Source organism: Saimiri boliviensis, chromosome 1 (genome assembly GCF_048565385.1).
Source record: "Saimiri boliviensis isolate mSaiBol1 chromosome 1, mSaiBol1.pri, whole genome shotgun sequence".
Classification (NCBI taxonomy): Eukaryota; Metazoa; Chordata; class Mammalia; order Primates; family Cebidae; genus Saimiri; species Saimiri boliviensis.
The window spans coordinates 27,746,328-27,764,735 of NC_133449.1; the positions used below are offsets into that span (position 1 = coordinate 27,746,328).

General features: G+C 36.1%; 1 protein-coding gene across 7 annotated transcripts in view; it reads left to right on the plus strand.

Annotated features, from left to right (window-relative positions):
- Nucleotides 1-18,408, plus strand: part of BABAM2 (BRISC and BRCA1 A complex member 2) — a 450,161-nt gene that overhangs the window by 108,081 nt on the left and 323,672 nt on the right. For 6 of the 7 annotated variants that reach the window (XM_074395641.1, XM_003941529.4, XM_003941528.4 and 3 more), the window contains one exon: nucleotides 3,349-3,443. In XM_074395641.1, coding sequence (XP_074251742.1) covers nucleotides 3,349-3,443 — 95 coding nt within the window. Of the gene's footprint in view, nucleotides 1-3,348; nucleotides 3,444-12,217; nucleotides 12,356-18,408 lie in introns of those variants that run through there. The other variant, XM_074395644.1, reaches the window with a different exon arrangement.

Sequence of the window (18,408 nt, forward strand, 5' to 3'; positions counted from 1 at the left end):
TGGTCTCCAGTTCCTTCCAGGTTGCTGCAAATGCCGTTATTTTGTTCCTTTTTATGGCTGAGTAGTATTCCATTGTGTGTGTGTGTGTGTGTGTGTGTGTGTGTGTGTGTGTAATTTTAATATCACAATTTCATTGTCCACTTGTTGATTGATGGGCGTTTGGGCTGGTTCCATATTTTTGCAGTTGTCAGTTGCACTTCTGTAAACATACATGTGCAAGTATCTTTTTTGTATAATGACTTCTTTTTGTCTGGGTGGATACCCAGTAGTGGGATTGCTGGATCAAATGGTATTTCTACTTTTAGTTCTTCAAGGAATCTCCACACTGTTTTCCATAGTGGTTGTACTAATTTACATTCCCACTAGCAGTGTAAAAGTGTTCCTTTACATCCCCGCCAATATCTATTATTAATAATTTTTTGATTTTTTTTATTATGGCCATTCTTGCATGAGTAAGGTGGTAATCTCGTAGTGGTTTTGATTTGCATTTCCCTGATAATTAGTGATGTTGAGCGTTTTTTCATATGTTTGTTGCAATGCCTTATTCTTCATTGAAGATTTTTTTCAGCAATTAGACATTCAGTACAGAGAATAGAATTTCTTTCATTTATTGAGTGTTTCTCGAATGTATGCTATTTGTGCTATACTCTGCCCTGTCAGAAACATTAAATAAATATAAAAACATGTCTGTTTTCTGGATGCTTACAATATAATTAGGAAGATCAATTATATGTACTTACCTTGCACTGCTGTGTATTTGTGATTCTTGATCTATGTCTTATATCCCTCACTAAACATAAGTTCCTTGATGATAATTATCTTTGTATTGACACATTATGCATCACAGTATCTCACGGGTAGCTTGTGTTTATTATGATTTTTAAAAATTAATCAAACAATAAAACAATATAAGACTACTTACAATCAAATACTCAGGTGAATGGCATAACCAGTCAGCATTTTAATTTCAGAAGTAACAATGATCCGTGTGTTCTAGATTTATTAGGGCAAGCTTCATGCAAGAGACAATTTAGTGGGCTCATAAAGGAAGATGAGAACTGAGCAAGGAGAGAGATGTCATAGTATTTGGTTTCATAGTATTTGGAGGGCACTGAACAGATCATATTAACTGGAAGAAAAGACTGGCTTGGGCCAGGTGCGGTGACTCATTGCCTGTAATCCCAGTACTTTGGGAGGCCGAGGTGGACTCACCTGAAGTCAGGAGTTTGAGACCAGCCTGATTAACATGGAGAAGCCCTGTTTCTACTAAAAATGCAAGTTAGCCAGACATGGTGGCGCATGCCTGTAATCGCAGCTGTTTGGGAGGCAGAGGCAGGAGAATTGCTTGAACCCGAGAGGTGGAGGTTGTGGTGAGCCCAGATCTTGCCATTGTACTTCAACCTGGGCAAAAAGAGCAAAACTCCATCTCAAAAAAAAAAAAAAAAAAAAAAATTAAAAAAAAAGAAAAGACTGAAAGACTGGCTTGTAGATAAAGAGAATGATGGATAAATAGGTAGCAACATAGTATTTTGAAGACTCTAAATATCAGTTTGAAAAGTTTGCCCTTACTCCACTCGATACTAGAAACTCATTTAATTTTCTTGAGTTGGGACATTTTTGAACAAAATAGCACATTAAAAATATTTACTTGGTGATAATATATATTATGGACTGGAGGGCAGCTGGTATTAGAAGACCATTTTAAAAGATAAGATGATGACTGAGTTTCTTTAGTGTGTCAGCTTTTAATAGCAGGGTTTTTTGTTTGATCTTGAGTACCTACCATAGTGCCTTGGGCAAAGCTTAAATATTTATTCAGTGGATGAGTGAATATATGTATTAGGTGATCTCGGCCTGGAAGGGGCTGTTAACAGTAGGAAAAATCCATATGAGTGACATTTTGGAGGAAAAATTGAGATGACTTGTTTTCTATGAGTATATAGGATATATGAAAGGTTCGAGATGACAACAAAGTTTCAGCATGGAATCGGAATGAGGGGAGTGAGAAAAGGGACAGTCATGAGCATGCTTTTAGACTTGCTGAGTTTGACATTGAAATGTCTAGTACTTAGAGATTTAAGGACTCAAATGAGAACTGAAGTTTGAATGTTTACACTTGGCTATAATTATATAGATACTGTTTGAGCAGTAAAAAAAGATTAGATAGGTAAAACTGTATGTATTTGTACAGAGGTTGTGTACATGTACATAAGTATACATATTTTTATACATTACAACTCAATGTGTGTGTTAGATTGTCAATAAACTAATCTACTTGTTAGTATTAGCATAATCATAAGAGCTGATTCTTGGGATGAGCAGAGGCATAAAAGGGAGTTATAGAAACAAGAATTTGCAACATAAATTTGCTAGTGAGACTTTGTAAATTTGTCTTATGTTTCAAAACAACAGTAATACTCCCTTTATCACTTGTTGAGAACTTACTATATGCCAGACATTGCTAGGCATGCTGTCTCTTTTTATCCTCACAACAGATCTGTGACTTTGGTACTATTATATCTCCTTGTTACTGATGAAGAAACTGAAGTCTAAAGAAGTTAAAACTTGCTCAAGATCACTTGAGCTGATAAATAATGAAGAGGCCTTGTGGATATAAAGCTAAGGTTTTGTGAACTGTAAGCCAAATGTTATCTCCATTATACCAAATGTTTGTATGTTTAATTTCTGCAAGGCAAGGACTATGCCTATACAGAATCAATCTTCATAAAGGCTTATTAATTAGCAGGCAGTGATTGGTTATGTTACCTGTAAAAATAATCAGCACATATTTTGGATTTGGCTGCTTCTACTTTTCTACTTGGATATGTACATTTATAATGTACTTGGAGATAAAGCTTTTTTGATTGCTTATTGTGGATGTTAAATTAAAAAAAGGTATCAGGCCAGGGACAGTGGCTCACACCTATAATCCCAGCACATTGAGAGGCCAAGGTGGGAGGATCACTTGAGCAAGGAGTTTGAGATCAGCCTGGGCAACATAGTGAAATCCCGTCTCTAACAAAAATTAGCCAGGCATGGTGGCATGTTCCTGTAGTTCAGCTACTTGGGAGGCTGAGATGGGAGGATCACTTGAGCCTGGGAGGTTGAGGCTGCAGTGAGTCAAGATGGCATCACTGCACTCCAGCCTGAGTGACAAAGTGAGACCCTGTCTCAAAAAAAAAAAAAAAAAAAAATCAGTTTATTTGAAGAATTAATCATCCAGAAAGTGCTTTTCAAATATTTTTTAAGCTAATATAAATTTCTTTTAGAACTTTTTCTGATACAGTCTTCAGTATATTTACACTTAGAAAAGAAATAAAAAGGGCCTGTCATTTTCTTTTATTTCAGGGGATATCATTTTCAATGCCCAGTACCCAGAGCTGCCTCCTGATTTTATCTTTGGAGAGGATGCTGAATTCCTGCCAGACCCCTCAGCTTTGCAGGTGAGCACTGCAGGCTTGCTTGGATGATCTTTATTTGGTGAAAGGAAAACAAAATTGGCTTTTGGCAATTGCTTAACAGACAGATTTGTCACACGTCTGCATTCTTTTCTCACCCCTCTTTTCTCTGTCCTGTGAAATAGATGGAACTCTTTATGTGCCAAAATAGTTAAATAAGAGGTTTTTTTCATTGCCGTTTAGTTTCAGGCTATTTTGAATTAATGAAAGTCTCTAGCATATTGGTTGAAATATTTTTACTTCATTTTAAAGAGACATGTTGAAAACATTTTCTTTGTTTTAATGTAATATTTCATGCCTGCAATCAATTTTCTAATGTTTACTAACACTTCTTTACAGGGCTTGTTAGGAGAGTGTTTCTTGGCTCTTCAAGAGGCTGTTTTTATATAGAAGTGAAAGTGGCAAATTTGGACTTGTATCCACATTATCTCAGTATTACTATCAGAAGGGTAAAGACTAGATTAAATGTTCTTTATTAAGTAACACCAAAACCTTTGTAGTTAAAATAAAATGTTTCTGGAATTAAAGCAGAAATATTCACCATTAGGGAAAGGGTGGTGGTACTTGTTGGAGCACATGTGCTTTAGTTAAAGTTGTGTGTTTTGCATGCTGGGTGGAGAAAAACATGTGCCATTTTATTTAAATGGTTCTGACCAGACAAAATGTCTCTTTTTATTCCTTCTCAAATTTGAGTTTGGTGTGACACCTATACTAGAAGAGGTTTGATTGTTGTTCAAAACTATACTCTTAGTTTTGTTTTCTAGAAATTTTTTTATCTTGTTCAAGTTTTATAATGAAAAGTTTTGATTATTTACTTTGGACTCTTGCCCTGCTTCCACCCTTTAAAGGTATTAAACAGGAAGTAATAACCCAAAGCTAAAGTATTGTCTTAAATATTAGAACATAGCTGTAAAAATATTGTTGGCAAGAGTAAGGTGGATTAATGGTAAAGTTTCTAGTAATTGCACATGAGCTGTAATTTTTTTTTAATTAAAAATGTCTGAATTGAATATGCCCCTTTAGATGCTGTGTGTTATATATTCACCCTGTATTAAAGCTGAGACTCTTGCCTGGAAAAAAATTACACGGAGATTTCACCACAGACCTATTCTGTATTAAATCTGCCCAGAGGAGGGTAGCATATGCCAGATGCCAAAGATGTATTACAGGCTAAGTGCCTCAGGAATTTAAAGAAGGTGGTCAGAAAAAGCTTTGTAGTTGAGGCAAGACTTGTACTCATTCTTAAAGAATGGAACAAAAGTGGGAGGTATGACAAGAGTATTACAGATGGGGGAATGACGTAAGCACATTGGAAGAAGGTACTGACAGGTTTGCTGAAATGTAAGTTAATATAAGGATGGGATAGACAAGGTTAGAAAGGTAAATTGGGAGACTGTGGAGCACATTGAATGCTGGGCTAGGAGCCATTGAAGGAAATGATAAAGGGAGAATCATCTAATAGCAGTGTGGTCAATATAATGGAATAAGGAGAGATTGAAGACCAGAATTGAGGATGGTTGTAAACATTCAGTGGAGGCCGAAAGGGCTTTGAGCTAGGGTGATGCAAGAAGAAACAACATAATGGAAAGAATAAAAAAGTAATGTTTACAACTTCCTTTTTTGAAATTGCATTTAAAATTCATAGCACATATCTTTAATATGGGCAAGTATCGTATGAGTGTAGAATTTAAACACTAGAAAGATCTTAAGATTCATTTTATTCTACTTTTCCATTTTAATATTGAGGAAATTGACCTCTAAAATTTACATAATTCTATGTCAGACTCGATATCATAATGCCGCTCTTAAGATGTTTAGTCCCTGAGTGAAGTTATCACAAATGTTTTTGAGAAATTAGCTGAAAAAGAACAGCCAATAAATTAAAGCGCTAGGTCTAAGTGAAAGATTGTAAATCTAGGGGAATACCTTCTCTTTAGTGATAGTTCATCTACAGCCTTGGGTAGACTACCCAGGGCTTCTGCATGGATCAGTGGGCTGAGCAGCCCAGATAAGCAACCAGAGTATACCCTCCACTAGCTAGGCAATGTCCAAATCGTTCTGGAGGTTGCACCTGATGTTCGTTGTTGCCTGATTAAAACACTAGACAGGTTAACTACAGGCCTGATCCCCAGCAGACATTGCTCTGAGTGTAGCTTGCCTATGAAAGATTTTTCACTCACCCATTAACAGATTTTGGCTTAATACTTGGATGCAGATGTTTTTTTCCCTTCGTGAAGTGCTCAGAGCTCAGAGCATAATCACTAGTAAGCTGACTAGTCTACATAAGGTTCTGGATGAAGGGGGAATACAAATTTCATCATCCAGGGAGTGGAAAACAGAATACCTAGATTTCTTGGGTTTTTCCTGAAGTTTGCCTTGCAGATGGGCATGAGTATATGACCTTAGAATCTGGGAGTGTAGTCTGAAGTAGTTCCTATGGCAAATGTGGAATTTCTTTGAAGTTTCTGGGTTTTATCTTAAAAGTTCATGAAAATTTTATATTTGATTCTATAATATACCTGTATTTTCAAAACAAAATGTGTTAAATTACAAATATTTGAGAAAAAAAGACTCTCCAATGTGTCTCAGTTTGAGAAATATAGTTTCAGAGAATGTATGTAATATATGTCATCTTTTATCTATTAAATTTATTTAAATCAAATCATTCCCCCCTCCCCCCAAAAAAGGATTTAAAGTAGCATAAGTAAAGGACACACATAAGGTTAATAGGAATATGTGATGGGCTGTAATCCTTCTGATGAGGCCACCTGTTTCTAAACTCAGACTCTCTATTTAGGGAGGTGAGTTTCATTAAGGAATTGAGATTTTCAGATAAATGTAAAATACTAGATAGAGAGGTATCTCATAGATACCAAAGATAAAATCTCATAAAATTATTGAGTTAGGATCTTAATAATGGTCCAGTGGTTCCCAATTCTAGATATAGATTAAAATAAATTGAAAAGCCTTTTAAAAATATAGAACCCTGGACCCTACTGGATCTACTGAATTGTATTCTTTGGGGAGCCCAAGAACTTATTAAATTCTCTAGGCTGTTTTTATGATTACTCTGAACTGTTACTGGGAGCCACTGACTGAATCCATCTTTTATAGTAATGTTTCCAACAGAAGGCTGTTTGCCTTTGCTTAACATTATTTCCAGTGAAGTATCATTTTCCATTCTTGGAGACAGCTCAAAAGTTTTCTTAAATAACAGCTTTATTGAGACAATTTATATGCCATACAATTCACCTAAAGTGTGTAATTCACTGGTTTTTAGTATGTTCACAGAATTGTGCAGCTGTCACCACAAATTTAAAACATTGTCACAATCCCGAAAAGAAACCTTAAACTTCTTAGCAGTGACTTCCCTATCTTCCCACCCCTATCCGACACCACCCAAAGCAGCAGCTAATCTGCATTTTGTCTCTAAGAATTTGCCTGCTCTGGACCTTTGTTACTGACCTTTTTTATTTAGCGTAATGTTTTCAGTGAAGCATGTATTACTGTTTTATTATCAAATACAATTACATCGCATACATATACTTCATTTATCCATTCACCAGTTGATGGATCTACAGGATTGTTGCCATGTTTTAGCTATTATAACTACTGTTGTGTGGATATTTTTATTTCTCGTGGATATATATCTAGAAATGAAATTGCAGGGTCAAATGGTAACTCTATGTTTAACTTTTTGAGGAAATACCAAACTGTTTTCAAAAATGGCTGTGGCATTTTACATTCCTACCAGCAGTGTATGAGTGTTTCAGTTTCTCTACATTCTCAGCAACACTTACTATGTCTTTTTGATTATAGCCATCCTAGTGAGTATGAGGTGGTATTGCATTGTGGTGTTGATGTGCTTTTATGATGGCTAGTGATACTGAGCATCTTTTCATGTGCCTAGTGGCTATTTGTATGTATTCTTGGGAGAAATGTCTATTCAGATCCTTTGCCCATTTAAAAATTGGGTTGTCTTTTATTATTCAATTGTAAGAGTTCTTTATTCTGAGCATAAAAATCAACAAAAGACAAAGAGTCATATCCATTAGTATTTGTTGCTTCCATACTGTGCACCAAACACTGTTCAGTATGGAACTTGACCTCAAGACGTCTAAATTTTAGGGAGGCAGCTGGACGCAGCGGCTCATGCCTTGTAATTCTAGTACCCTGTCTCTCAATCAATCCATCAATAAGTTTTAGAGAGATGAAGTATAGTTATCTAAAAGCAAAGACACACAGGTAGTATATAATTAAATGTTGGAATAATTGAAACAAAAGCAATGCTATGGCATAGTTAAATAGTGTTTTTCAAATACAATATATGATATGAGATGAAAGAATTTCAATAAATTAAGACACAGTCTCCATTATAATGAAAAACAAAAATTATTGTAGGTTGGAATTGTGGAATTAAAATCATCAAGAAGAAGTTCAGTGATGGGTAGGTTATTCTATAGCTGTCACCCAATTGCTTCTTTAACTTAAACTTATCTTTTGCCTCTTGTTCACCCCTTTCCAGCCACAGAGGCCCCCTTGCCATTCCTCAAACACACTCCCACCTTAGATTCTTTTCATTTGCTATTGACCGTTTTTATTCACTCTACCTGTAACCCTTGTTTTTATTCACTCTACCTGTAACCCTTGTTTTTATTCACTCTACCTGTAACCCTTACTCCACTTACCTGAATGGCTTGTTCTCTCCTTTCTTGAAGTGTTGTTATATCAGAGAGGCTTTCCCTAACATCTGTATGCAAAATAGTAATACTCTCTTCAGTACACTCTCATCTTTGTTATGGTCTGTTTTCTTCAAAGCACTTATCATCATTTGATGATTTTTGGTTGCTTGTTTGGTATCTGTCTCTGCCAGGGTGACCAACTGCCTTGATTTGCCTTGGACTGAGGGGTTTTCTGAGATACAGAACATTCAATGTCAAAAAAGGACAGTCCCAGGCAAACTGGGATAATGAGTCATCCTGTCTTTTCACTGGAATGAAAGCTTCAGGAGAGAGTAGAATTTGTTCATTGCTGTATCCTGGTAATTTGAAGAGTACCTTGCATGTAGAGGTATACAACGTATATTTGTTAGATGAACAGATTTCCTTTAAGTTTCCGTATTCCTGAAGGGACTTGCTAGTTTCTAGGACCAGAAAATACACTTTAGATTAAAATTTAAAATAGTAGAAAAAAAATTAGTTTTAGAGAAATTTGGAGGGATGAAAATCAGTTAACAGAACCTCTGAAACAATTACTTTCAGCCTCTGTTTTGCAACACCCTGTGGTATGTTCAGCTCCCTCAAAGGATATTATGAAATTCTTTACCCCTAAAGTAATAATGATCATTCACTTTAATTTAAAATAAAGTTGCATAAAGGAGGAAGGGTGGATTATAAATTTAATTGAGAAAAGCATGTTGCAATTGTGGTAGATTGGAAAGCACTGCTGTCTGACTTCCTGGTTTGAGGAAGCTGAAAGTAATTTAGTGTTTGGGACAAGCAGCTTCAGGGTAGTGAACCTAAACCTACTGCAGGTATTAGTCACTGGTTGTGTGATTCCTTCAGTGACTGTTCTGCTTGAGTAGAATGTAAGAGTACCAATATTCTGTCAGTTTTCCTCCTCTGCTGTTCACTGCATTACCTGCAGAAAGACATCTTCCGAATGTGTCCTTGCAAAATAGTTCCCATCCCCAGTGTACACAAAATATATACAAAGAATGCACTAAGCTGAAATGTACTGCGTGTAACACACTTGAAAAATGCTATCCAGATGTATGGTGCTTGATGCCTAGACACTGCTAAGTGCCTCGGCCTACAACATATTTTAAAATAGAATGTTCTTTCATTTTTCAAATCTCTGTTTGATGACTCATTTGAGACCTGTAAAACACTTGTCCTTAGCCCTGAAGCTGGACATAGTGCTCAAGACAGATAAGTGAGCAGAATTACAGCATAGAGTGACAAGTGTGAAGATAGAGTATATGCACAGAGCACTGTGGGAACATGGCGAGGGGCACTTTACCAGATCCATGTATGTGTGGTAAGTACCAGCGACTTGGACACATGCTTGATTTTTTTTATAAATAATATATATATCTTAGGTAACTATTATTGACAAATAACATCCATACAGAAGAGTGTACAAATCACAAGTACATAGCATGGTGAATTTTCAAAAGGTAAACACACATGTGTAAGTAGCACCTAGATCAAGAAATGATAATTCAAACATTCAGAAGCCTTGCTCATATCCTGTTCCATCACTGTGATCACCTTGCCTCAGAGTAAACACTGTGCTGACTTGATGTTGACATCATTATTTTTGCCTCTTTTTGATCTTCATACAAATGGAATCAAACTATATGCTTATCTTCTTTCACTCATTATTTATTCGTGAGTGTCAACCATGTAGTTATTTTGGTTGTTGTTCATGCTCATTACTGATAGTATTCTATTGTATGAGCATACCACAGTTTATTTATCCATTCTACTATTGCTTGACACTTAGGTTGTTTTCAGATTTTTTGCTGTTGTGAATATTGCTACTATGAACATTCTTGTACCTGTCTTGGTTAATGTATATATATCCATTCCTGTTGGGTATATATTGAAGCGTGGGCTTGCTTGGTCATATAGTATAGATGATAAGACAGTTTGAGGTTTCTCAGCTTTATTAGTTTATCAGTCAGGGTCCAGTCACGAGACAGAAAACGTAGCAGTAATTTGAATAGGGAAAATTTAATATGGAGAATTATTTACCTAAAGGGGTAGGAGATCTCTAAAGAGTGCAAGATTAGCAGTTGTAGGGAGCAGCTATACTAGGGCTAAGGGAGAATACCCAAAAGGAAACAAACTTTGAAGACCCTTTCTCCTTTCCCCATCACGCCACTGTCACAGCTGAGATTCCCACCTCCTTAAGAGAGTGTGGCTGCAGGCTACCGGAAGATGAAGATCTTCACTGGGGGTGCTGTGGGCCAGAATTGAGGCAGGTGGCCTACTGGGTGCTGGTAAGCCACAGCTGGCAAAGTGGAAATGGGCTGGTTTCAGTGAAACATGCAGGTCTCCTGCATGGCTCTGGTGACTGCACCATGGGAGCAAGGAGGAAAGTATACAGAACCACGATAAGAAGCTCTTCTCTCTGCTGTGCCTTTCACTGTCTCTCCGTCACTCTGTTAACAAGCTGAATACTGTACCTGTTGGCAAAGGAAAATTGTTTACAGGTTCTGTCCCCAGCTTCATAAACAGGGTAAAGCAGAGTGGCTTTGGGAGATGAGAGGCAATAAATGAATGAATAGCACAACTAGATAATGCCAAACTTATCTTCCAGTTTATTGTTTTTACTATCCTCATGAGTGCTTAAGTTTAGAGAATAGGTTCTTCAGTTACACAATTCCATTCGATTCCTTTCTATAAATTCCAGTTCTCTGGTTATCTTTTCATCTGTATTCTAAATGGCTTTCTCTACTTTCTTGCATATGTAAATCATATTTATTTTCCAGTCCATGTGAGCTAATTCTAGTATCTGAAATACACTTGGGCTTTTTTTGTTTTGTTTTGTTTCCTTTTTTTTTTTTTTGGTCATCCATCACGTGGCTCTATTTTTGGTGTTTCTGGTAGTTTTGAATAAATGTTAGACATTCCAGTTAAAAAACTATAGAGACTCCAGATAACACTGTCTTCTTCCAGAAAGAGGGTTTATTGTCCCCTCTGATAGGGACATAGGCTGATGTGATTGGTTGATCGCTTTAATCCAGTCAGGGATCTTGCTGAGTCGAGGCTAGTTTACGGCTTTGCTAAGAGTCTGTTTACTTCTGGTTCACTTCTGTCCTGGAATAGTGTTCTTCGGGATTTTACTTGGGAGGCTGGATTCCTAAGCAATTCTAAGTGCCTTGGCCCACAATATACTTTAGGATAGAATTCTCTGTCGTTTGTTGAATATTTAAACACACAAGCAATATGGATCCCAAATTCTAAATGTTGTCTTTCAGACTGCTGATTGCTTTGCTCTGCTTTTCACGGGCGTTTTCTTAATTTTTAGCTTCTTGACCTGGGCTACCCCGGAATTCTTCAAAGTCTTGAGGGGAGCTGGCTGCATGTTTGAGGTCTCTCGACACTGCCAGAAGTTCCAGTGGTTTCTCGAAGCCTCAGCAGCAGTTTTGTGACTGTGCATAGCCTGGATTATTATCCTTCTGTACTCAGAATTTGCAAATGTCCCCCGGGTAAAACCAGCTGGAGACATCAGTTCCTCTCCCTGAGGTTCTCTCATCTTGATTCTTAGCCTCCCAGTTCTCATTGCTTCCACAGACAACAAATAGCTTCAGATAGATTTCTATATTTTATTTAGCTTTCTAGTTGTTTTTATTGAGAGTGCTGGTCTGTGTAGAGCTACTTGATCCCACCTGGAAGCATAAGTCCTCTGTATTATATTTTGAGAACACATAATTTCATAATTTACTTTCAAAGTAATAGTACAAAAGACTTCAGCAGATGGTAAAATACAGTGTACATGTATTATACCTTGGTAGGAATACAGAATTAATAAAGTTAATTGTTAATAATTAATAAAAATGATATTAATAAAATGTTCAATAAGATTAATAAAAATTAACAAAATGAAGATAACAGTACTTCTTCATTTTTTATGAAAACCTAGATGTTAAATTCCAATATATGCATTCCTAAGGTAGAAATAAGAACATTATTTAGCATGGCGTCTCTGGTTCTCTTGATTTTAATGCAGCTTGTAATCAAAGGATGATGCATCATCAGTAAATGACCCAAGAGAATATGAGAAAATTACTAGAAATTTTGGTGGAAAACTGGTTTATGTGTTGATGAACTAAAAACGATTGTATTTCTACCATGTCCGTTGTCTCAGCCGGGGAAACATTTTATGAGGTAGGAAGAAAATTAATATTATTATTATTATTTTTTAAACATAATTCCTAAAGGAAGACGTGGAAGAACCCTTGTTAAAAATTATGATATATGATTTCATCTGTTTTCCAAAGGTGTTGCTATTATAGCCAATTATAGATTAAAAAAGGATTAATATACACACATATGCATACACAAATAATTTGAAAGCATGTGTTATAAACAAGGCTTTAAAAGCATAGTTGTAGAAAAACAACATCTTGAAAGCACAAACAAGGTACATTAAAAATGTTCACTCTCATAAGACAAATGAAAAAAAGGTAAACCAAGTTATTTTTTGAAATCCAATGGCAAATAAAACATTTAGCAGATGTTGCCAGTTTTGATTTACTCTATTGAATTGTAAAACAGCTTTTGGGAAAATGAGGTACTGAGTTGAGTGTAAACCATTGCAATTCAAGAATATGCTTATCCAGAGGAGTTATTTAACCAGTTTTGAAGATTCCCCTTTGTCTTTGGTTGGTCATCTCTTGTCATCCATCTACTCTTTGTCACCTCCTATTCTCTCCACCACTCTCTTCAAAGAGCTGGATTTTTAAACAACAACAACAACAACAACAATAATAATAATAATAATTAACATTCAAAATGCAAGTAAGTACCAAGAAAAACCAGTCTGTAACCCTACACGAGTTAAAGATGAATATTCATGGTTTAGTAGATATTTATTTTTTGGTGTTTTTCTGCGTATGTTTCGTGGACATATGTACAATACATTTTTCAGTTTTTTAAATTTTATATATTATCATAAGCATTTTTCCTATGACATTACAGATTTATCATAAGCACCTTTTAAAATTGGCTTCTGTTCTTTTGATCTGTTCCTGATTGCTAGTACCTCTACAGGAAGATGAAAGATGTATCTCAAACCCGTCCTTTTTCTTGATTTTTGTTACTCATAGAGAGTTCCACTTGAAGCTAAATGAAATGGTGATTACTTGTGAATTCTTAACCACCTTTCCCCTTACCCTGACTAACTAATAGTTGGTTATGGTTAATAACTTACTAAAAAATCTATTAGTTCATCATTTTAAGACTAATGTCTGTCAACAGGGATTCTACCTTTGTTTCTATTAAGAAAATAAGGGAGAAATGAAGGTTTTAGTAACATTAAAATTGCTTTTGGCTAATATATGTATACCATTGAGTAGAAGATAGAGAATCAACCTTTCACTAGGACTTTGGTTTAATTGGAGAATCAGGACTTAGACATTAAAAGGGAAATATTGTAGCAAGTTACATAGAGTGTACTGTCATAGCACATTATATACATCTTTGTTGCATTATATTCTCTCTAGTAATTGGTTATTTACCTTTTTGTCTTCTCTGCATTTGTGACTACACCTTGAAGGCAAAGACTATTATCTTGTCTTTAGTTTTCCTAACATCTATTTGTGGTACCAGGCACACTAAGGTTTTTTTTGTTTGTTTGTTTCTGTTTAAATGAATGAATATGCTGAGCACCACATTCATGGGTACAGAAAGTTTGATAAAGTAGTGATTATTGTACCTAAGGTGATCTGAGACTTTATGGAAGAAGAAGGGTTCCAGCTGAGTCTTCAAGCAAGAGCAGAATTTAGAAGACAAGAGAGGAGGGGATGGCACTGTAGATAGGGGACAAAACTACAGAGTAGCATCACATACCAAAGATGGCATATTGGAAGCACTGAGCAAGCCAGTTTGCTTGGAGTAGAGTTTGCATAGGCAAATAGTAGAAAATACAGTTACAGAGGTAGGTTGATGTAGAATTATAAGGTGTTTACAATGCCAAGGATTATTCATTGCTAGTCTGTGCTGTGATTTTAAAAAAACTTCCACAGCCTTAGGTTTTATTTTCCTTTTGTTCTTCTTCCTAATATGATTTACCAAGACATTGAAACTTTTGTGAAATGTTCATGATTTGAGGATAATATTTTTTCCTTTATGATACTGAGGATTTCAGAAATTTTTAATGCCTCTTTAGCCACTTGCTGTTAAGTAAGCTTCCTGAAATAGTTATGAACTTCATGTGTATACATTAGATTATCAGAGGAGTCAGACTTTTATTATATATTTAAAAAGAATGTACAGTTGATCATTGATTATATTCCCTCAGGATCTTTAAATTAATTATTTCATATTCTTCACTTGTTTCAAAGGCTGGTCTTACAACTATCTTGCTTTGTATACTTTTGGTATACAGGGCCTTTTGAGGAAAGGGCTATTTATTTTTTAATAAAGTTTTAATTTTAGAATTTTAGTTTTTGATTTATAGAATTGTTGCCAAGACAGTACAGAGAGCAGAGAGTTCTTGAGTGCCCCACATTCAGTGTCTCCTATTGTTAATATCTTATATTACTATGGTATGTTTGTGACAATTGATAAACCAGTATTGATATATTATTATTAACTCAAGTCCATACTTTATTCTGATTTTTAAAGTTTTTTCCTAATGTCCTTTTTCTGTTCTAGGATCCCATCTAGGATTCCACATTGCATTTAGTTGTATGTCCTTTTGGGTTCCTCTTGTGACAGTTTTTCATATTTTCCTTGTTTTTGATAACTTTGATGGTTTTACAGAGTAACTGGTGGGTTATTTTATAGAATGTCACTCAGTTGGGATTTGTCTGATTTTTTTTTCATGTTTAGGCTGTGGTTATGGGCTTTTGGTAGGAAGACCTCAGAGGTATAAAACTGTTTTCATTACTTATCAAGTCATATTGATAGTCACATATTATCAATAGGACTTTTCAGTGTTGTTGACCTTAATCACTTGGCTTGAGGGAGTGTTTGCTACCCTGTAAAGCTATTCTTTCTTTCCCCCTTTTATACTGTACTATGGAAAGGACTCACTGTATGTGACCCATAGAAGTGGGGAGTTATACCCTCTTTGAGGGCAGTGTCTAATAAATTATTTGGAATTTTACTGCATGGGAGATTCATCTATTCTCCCCATTTATTAATTTATCCAATCATTTATTTATATCAGTATGGACTTACAGATACTTATTTTATACTTTGGGTTACAGTCCAATACTATGTTATCTATTTTGTTATTCAAATTCTTCCAGCTTTGGACATTGGACATTCTTTCACTTGGTTTCTGTATTCCTTTGACATGCCTTCATCATTATAGGATTTTTACTTACTTGTTTTTTTGTAACATTTTCGTACTTTCTAGCACTATGAGATTATCTAGGTTCATCTTGTCAGTTTCTTGCTTCAGTCTTAGTATCAGCCATTTCTCTGAGGAGCCCTTGTCCTTTTTGTTGGAGAAAGGTCTTAGAAACCAAGATCTGAGTGTTAGGTGTGCTTGTTGCTACTGGGATGTTATTGCTTTTATTTAGTTCCTTTGAGCTCACAGAACAAGGAAATGTGCATATCTGTAAATATTTGTATATGTAGCCATCTGTACCTATATTAAGGGAAACATGATTTCATACTGTTGTCTTCAACTCTTATCTACCTCCACGTGGGTCATTCTAGTCACCAGGAAGGATTATTTTAAGCTCTCATTTGTGTGTGTACTGATGTCTGCCTTCCTGTGATATTATTCCTTTTTATTAGTTAATTCATTCTACAAACATGTATTGAGTCTATATTATATTTAAGCCTTGCGCTAAGTGCAAGGGATACGAAAATGAATGATTCATTGATGCCTTCACAATTTCTTCAATACCTGTTTGTTGAATACCTCATATTTAGCACTGTGCTCCATTCTCAGACTTTAGTAGTGGGGAAAATATGGCTGCAGACAGTTATGCTATAAGGCAAAATGTAACTGTGATGCAAGGTGGGGAAAGAAGTGTGTTCTTGTGTTGTTTAAAGAGTAGCTAAGACTGAATGATTTATAAAGGAGAGTAGTCTCTTTTGGCTTACAGTTCTGCAGGCTATACAGAAAACGTGGCATGGCATCTGCTTCTGGAAAGAGCCTCCGGGATCTTACAATTATGGCAGAAGGCAAAGGGGAAGTAGGCATGTCACATGGTGAGAGCAGGAGCAAGAGGGAGAGGGGGGGTGGCTACATTTTTTCAAACAATCAGATATCATGTGAATTCAGAGTGAGAACTCACTCATTACCATGAAGTTAGACCCACCCCTATGAACCAGACACCTCCCACCAGGCCCTACCTCCAACATTGGGAGTTAAATTTCAACATGAGATTTGGAGGGGACAGAAGTCCAAACTATATCAGAAAGATAATAACAAAGTTCAAATGAAGAAAAATTACTTCAGGAAAAATAGTCACATGATGAATTTAGCAGTTAGAACCTGGTGAGAAGCAAGTGACAGAAAATACAATCAAACAGGTTTAAAAAAATGGATTTGTTCATATAACAGTAAAGACCAGGAGTAGAACTAGCTTGGGATGTGAATAGTTTTAGGACTTAAACAATGTAATCAGGGCTTTGCTCTGCCTTCTGCTCATGCTGATATTATCCTTAGTCTCTTCCCAGTATCTCCTAGTACTTCTAGGTGAACATCATAACACATAGTTCCAAAGAAGAGAAAGTCTGGTATCACAGAGTCTTGGAATTGAGACTTGTTTGTCTTGACTCTTTACATATAGGTCATTGTATCCATGATCATTATTGCTCTGGGGCAGAGAATGTGCTGATGAGCTTAACTTTGTACATATGTTTCATCTGTTTCACAGATGTTGGTTTTGTGATTATTATTAAGCTATTCATTTTTGTTTTGTGAACTTGTCCATGTATTTGTTATATTTTACAATATTTTTTTTCAAAAAAGTTAAATATATTTAGCATATAAATTTTAATCAGTGTAATTCCTCAGATTCAGGTAGTCTACTTAATCCTTTTGTTTGTTTGTTTGTTTGCTTTTTTTTTTATTGCATTTTAGGTTTTGGGGTACATGTGAAGAACATGCAAGATTGTTGCATAGGTACACACATGGCAGTGTGGTTTGCTGCCTTCCTTCCCCTCACCTGTATCTGTCATTTCTCCCCATGCTATCTCTTCCCACCTCCCCACCCCCCCGTCCCTCCCTCATTTCCCCCCAACGGACCCCAGTGTGTAGTGCTCCCCTCCCTGTGTCCATGTGTTCTCATTGTTCAACACCCACCTATGCGTGAGAACATGCGGTGTTTGATTTTCTGCTCTTGTGTCAGTTTGCTGAGAATGATGGTTTCCAGGTTCATCCATGTCTCTACAAAGGACACGAACTCATAGTTTTTGATGGCTGCGTAATATTCCGTGGTGTATATGTACCACAGTTTCCCTATCTAGTCTATCGTCAATGGGCATTTGGGTTGGTTCCAGGTCTTTGCTATTGTAAACAGTGCTGCAATGAACATTCGTGTGCATGTGTCCTTATAGTAGAATGATTTATAATCCTTTGGATATATACCCAGTAATGGGATTGCTGGGTCAAATGGGATTTCTATTTTTAGGTCATTGAGGAATGACTACACTGTCTTCCACAATGGTTGAATTAATTTACACTCCCACCAACAGTGTAAAAGTGTTCCTATTTCTCCACATCCTCTCCGGCATCTGTTGTCTCCAGATTTTTTAATGATCGCCATTCTAACTGGTGTGATATGGTATCTCAATGTGGTTTTGATTTGCATTTCTCTAATGACCAGTGATGATGAGCATGTTTTCATATGTTTGTTGGCCTCCTGTATGTCTTCTTTTGTAAAGTGTCTGTTCATATCCTTTGCCCATTTTTGAATGGGCTTGTTTGTTTTTTTCTTATAGATCTGTTTTAGTTCTTTGTAAATTCTGGATATCAGCCCCTTGTCAGATGGGTAGACTGTAAACATTTTTTCCCATTCTGTTGGTTGCTGATTCACCCTAATGACTGTTTCTTTTGCCATGCAGAAGCTGTGGAGTTTGATTAGGTCCCATTTGTCTATTTTGGCTTTTGTTGCCATTGCTTTTGGCATGAAGTCCTTGCCTACGCCTATGTCCTGAATGGTTTTGTCTAGATTTTCTTCTAGGGTTTTTATGGTGTTAGGTCTGATGTTTAAGTCTTTAATCCATCTGGAGTTAATTTTGGTGTAAGGTGT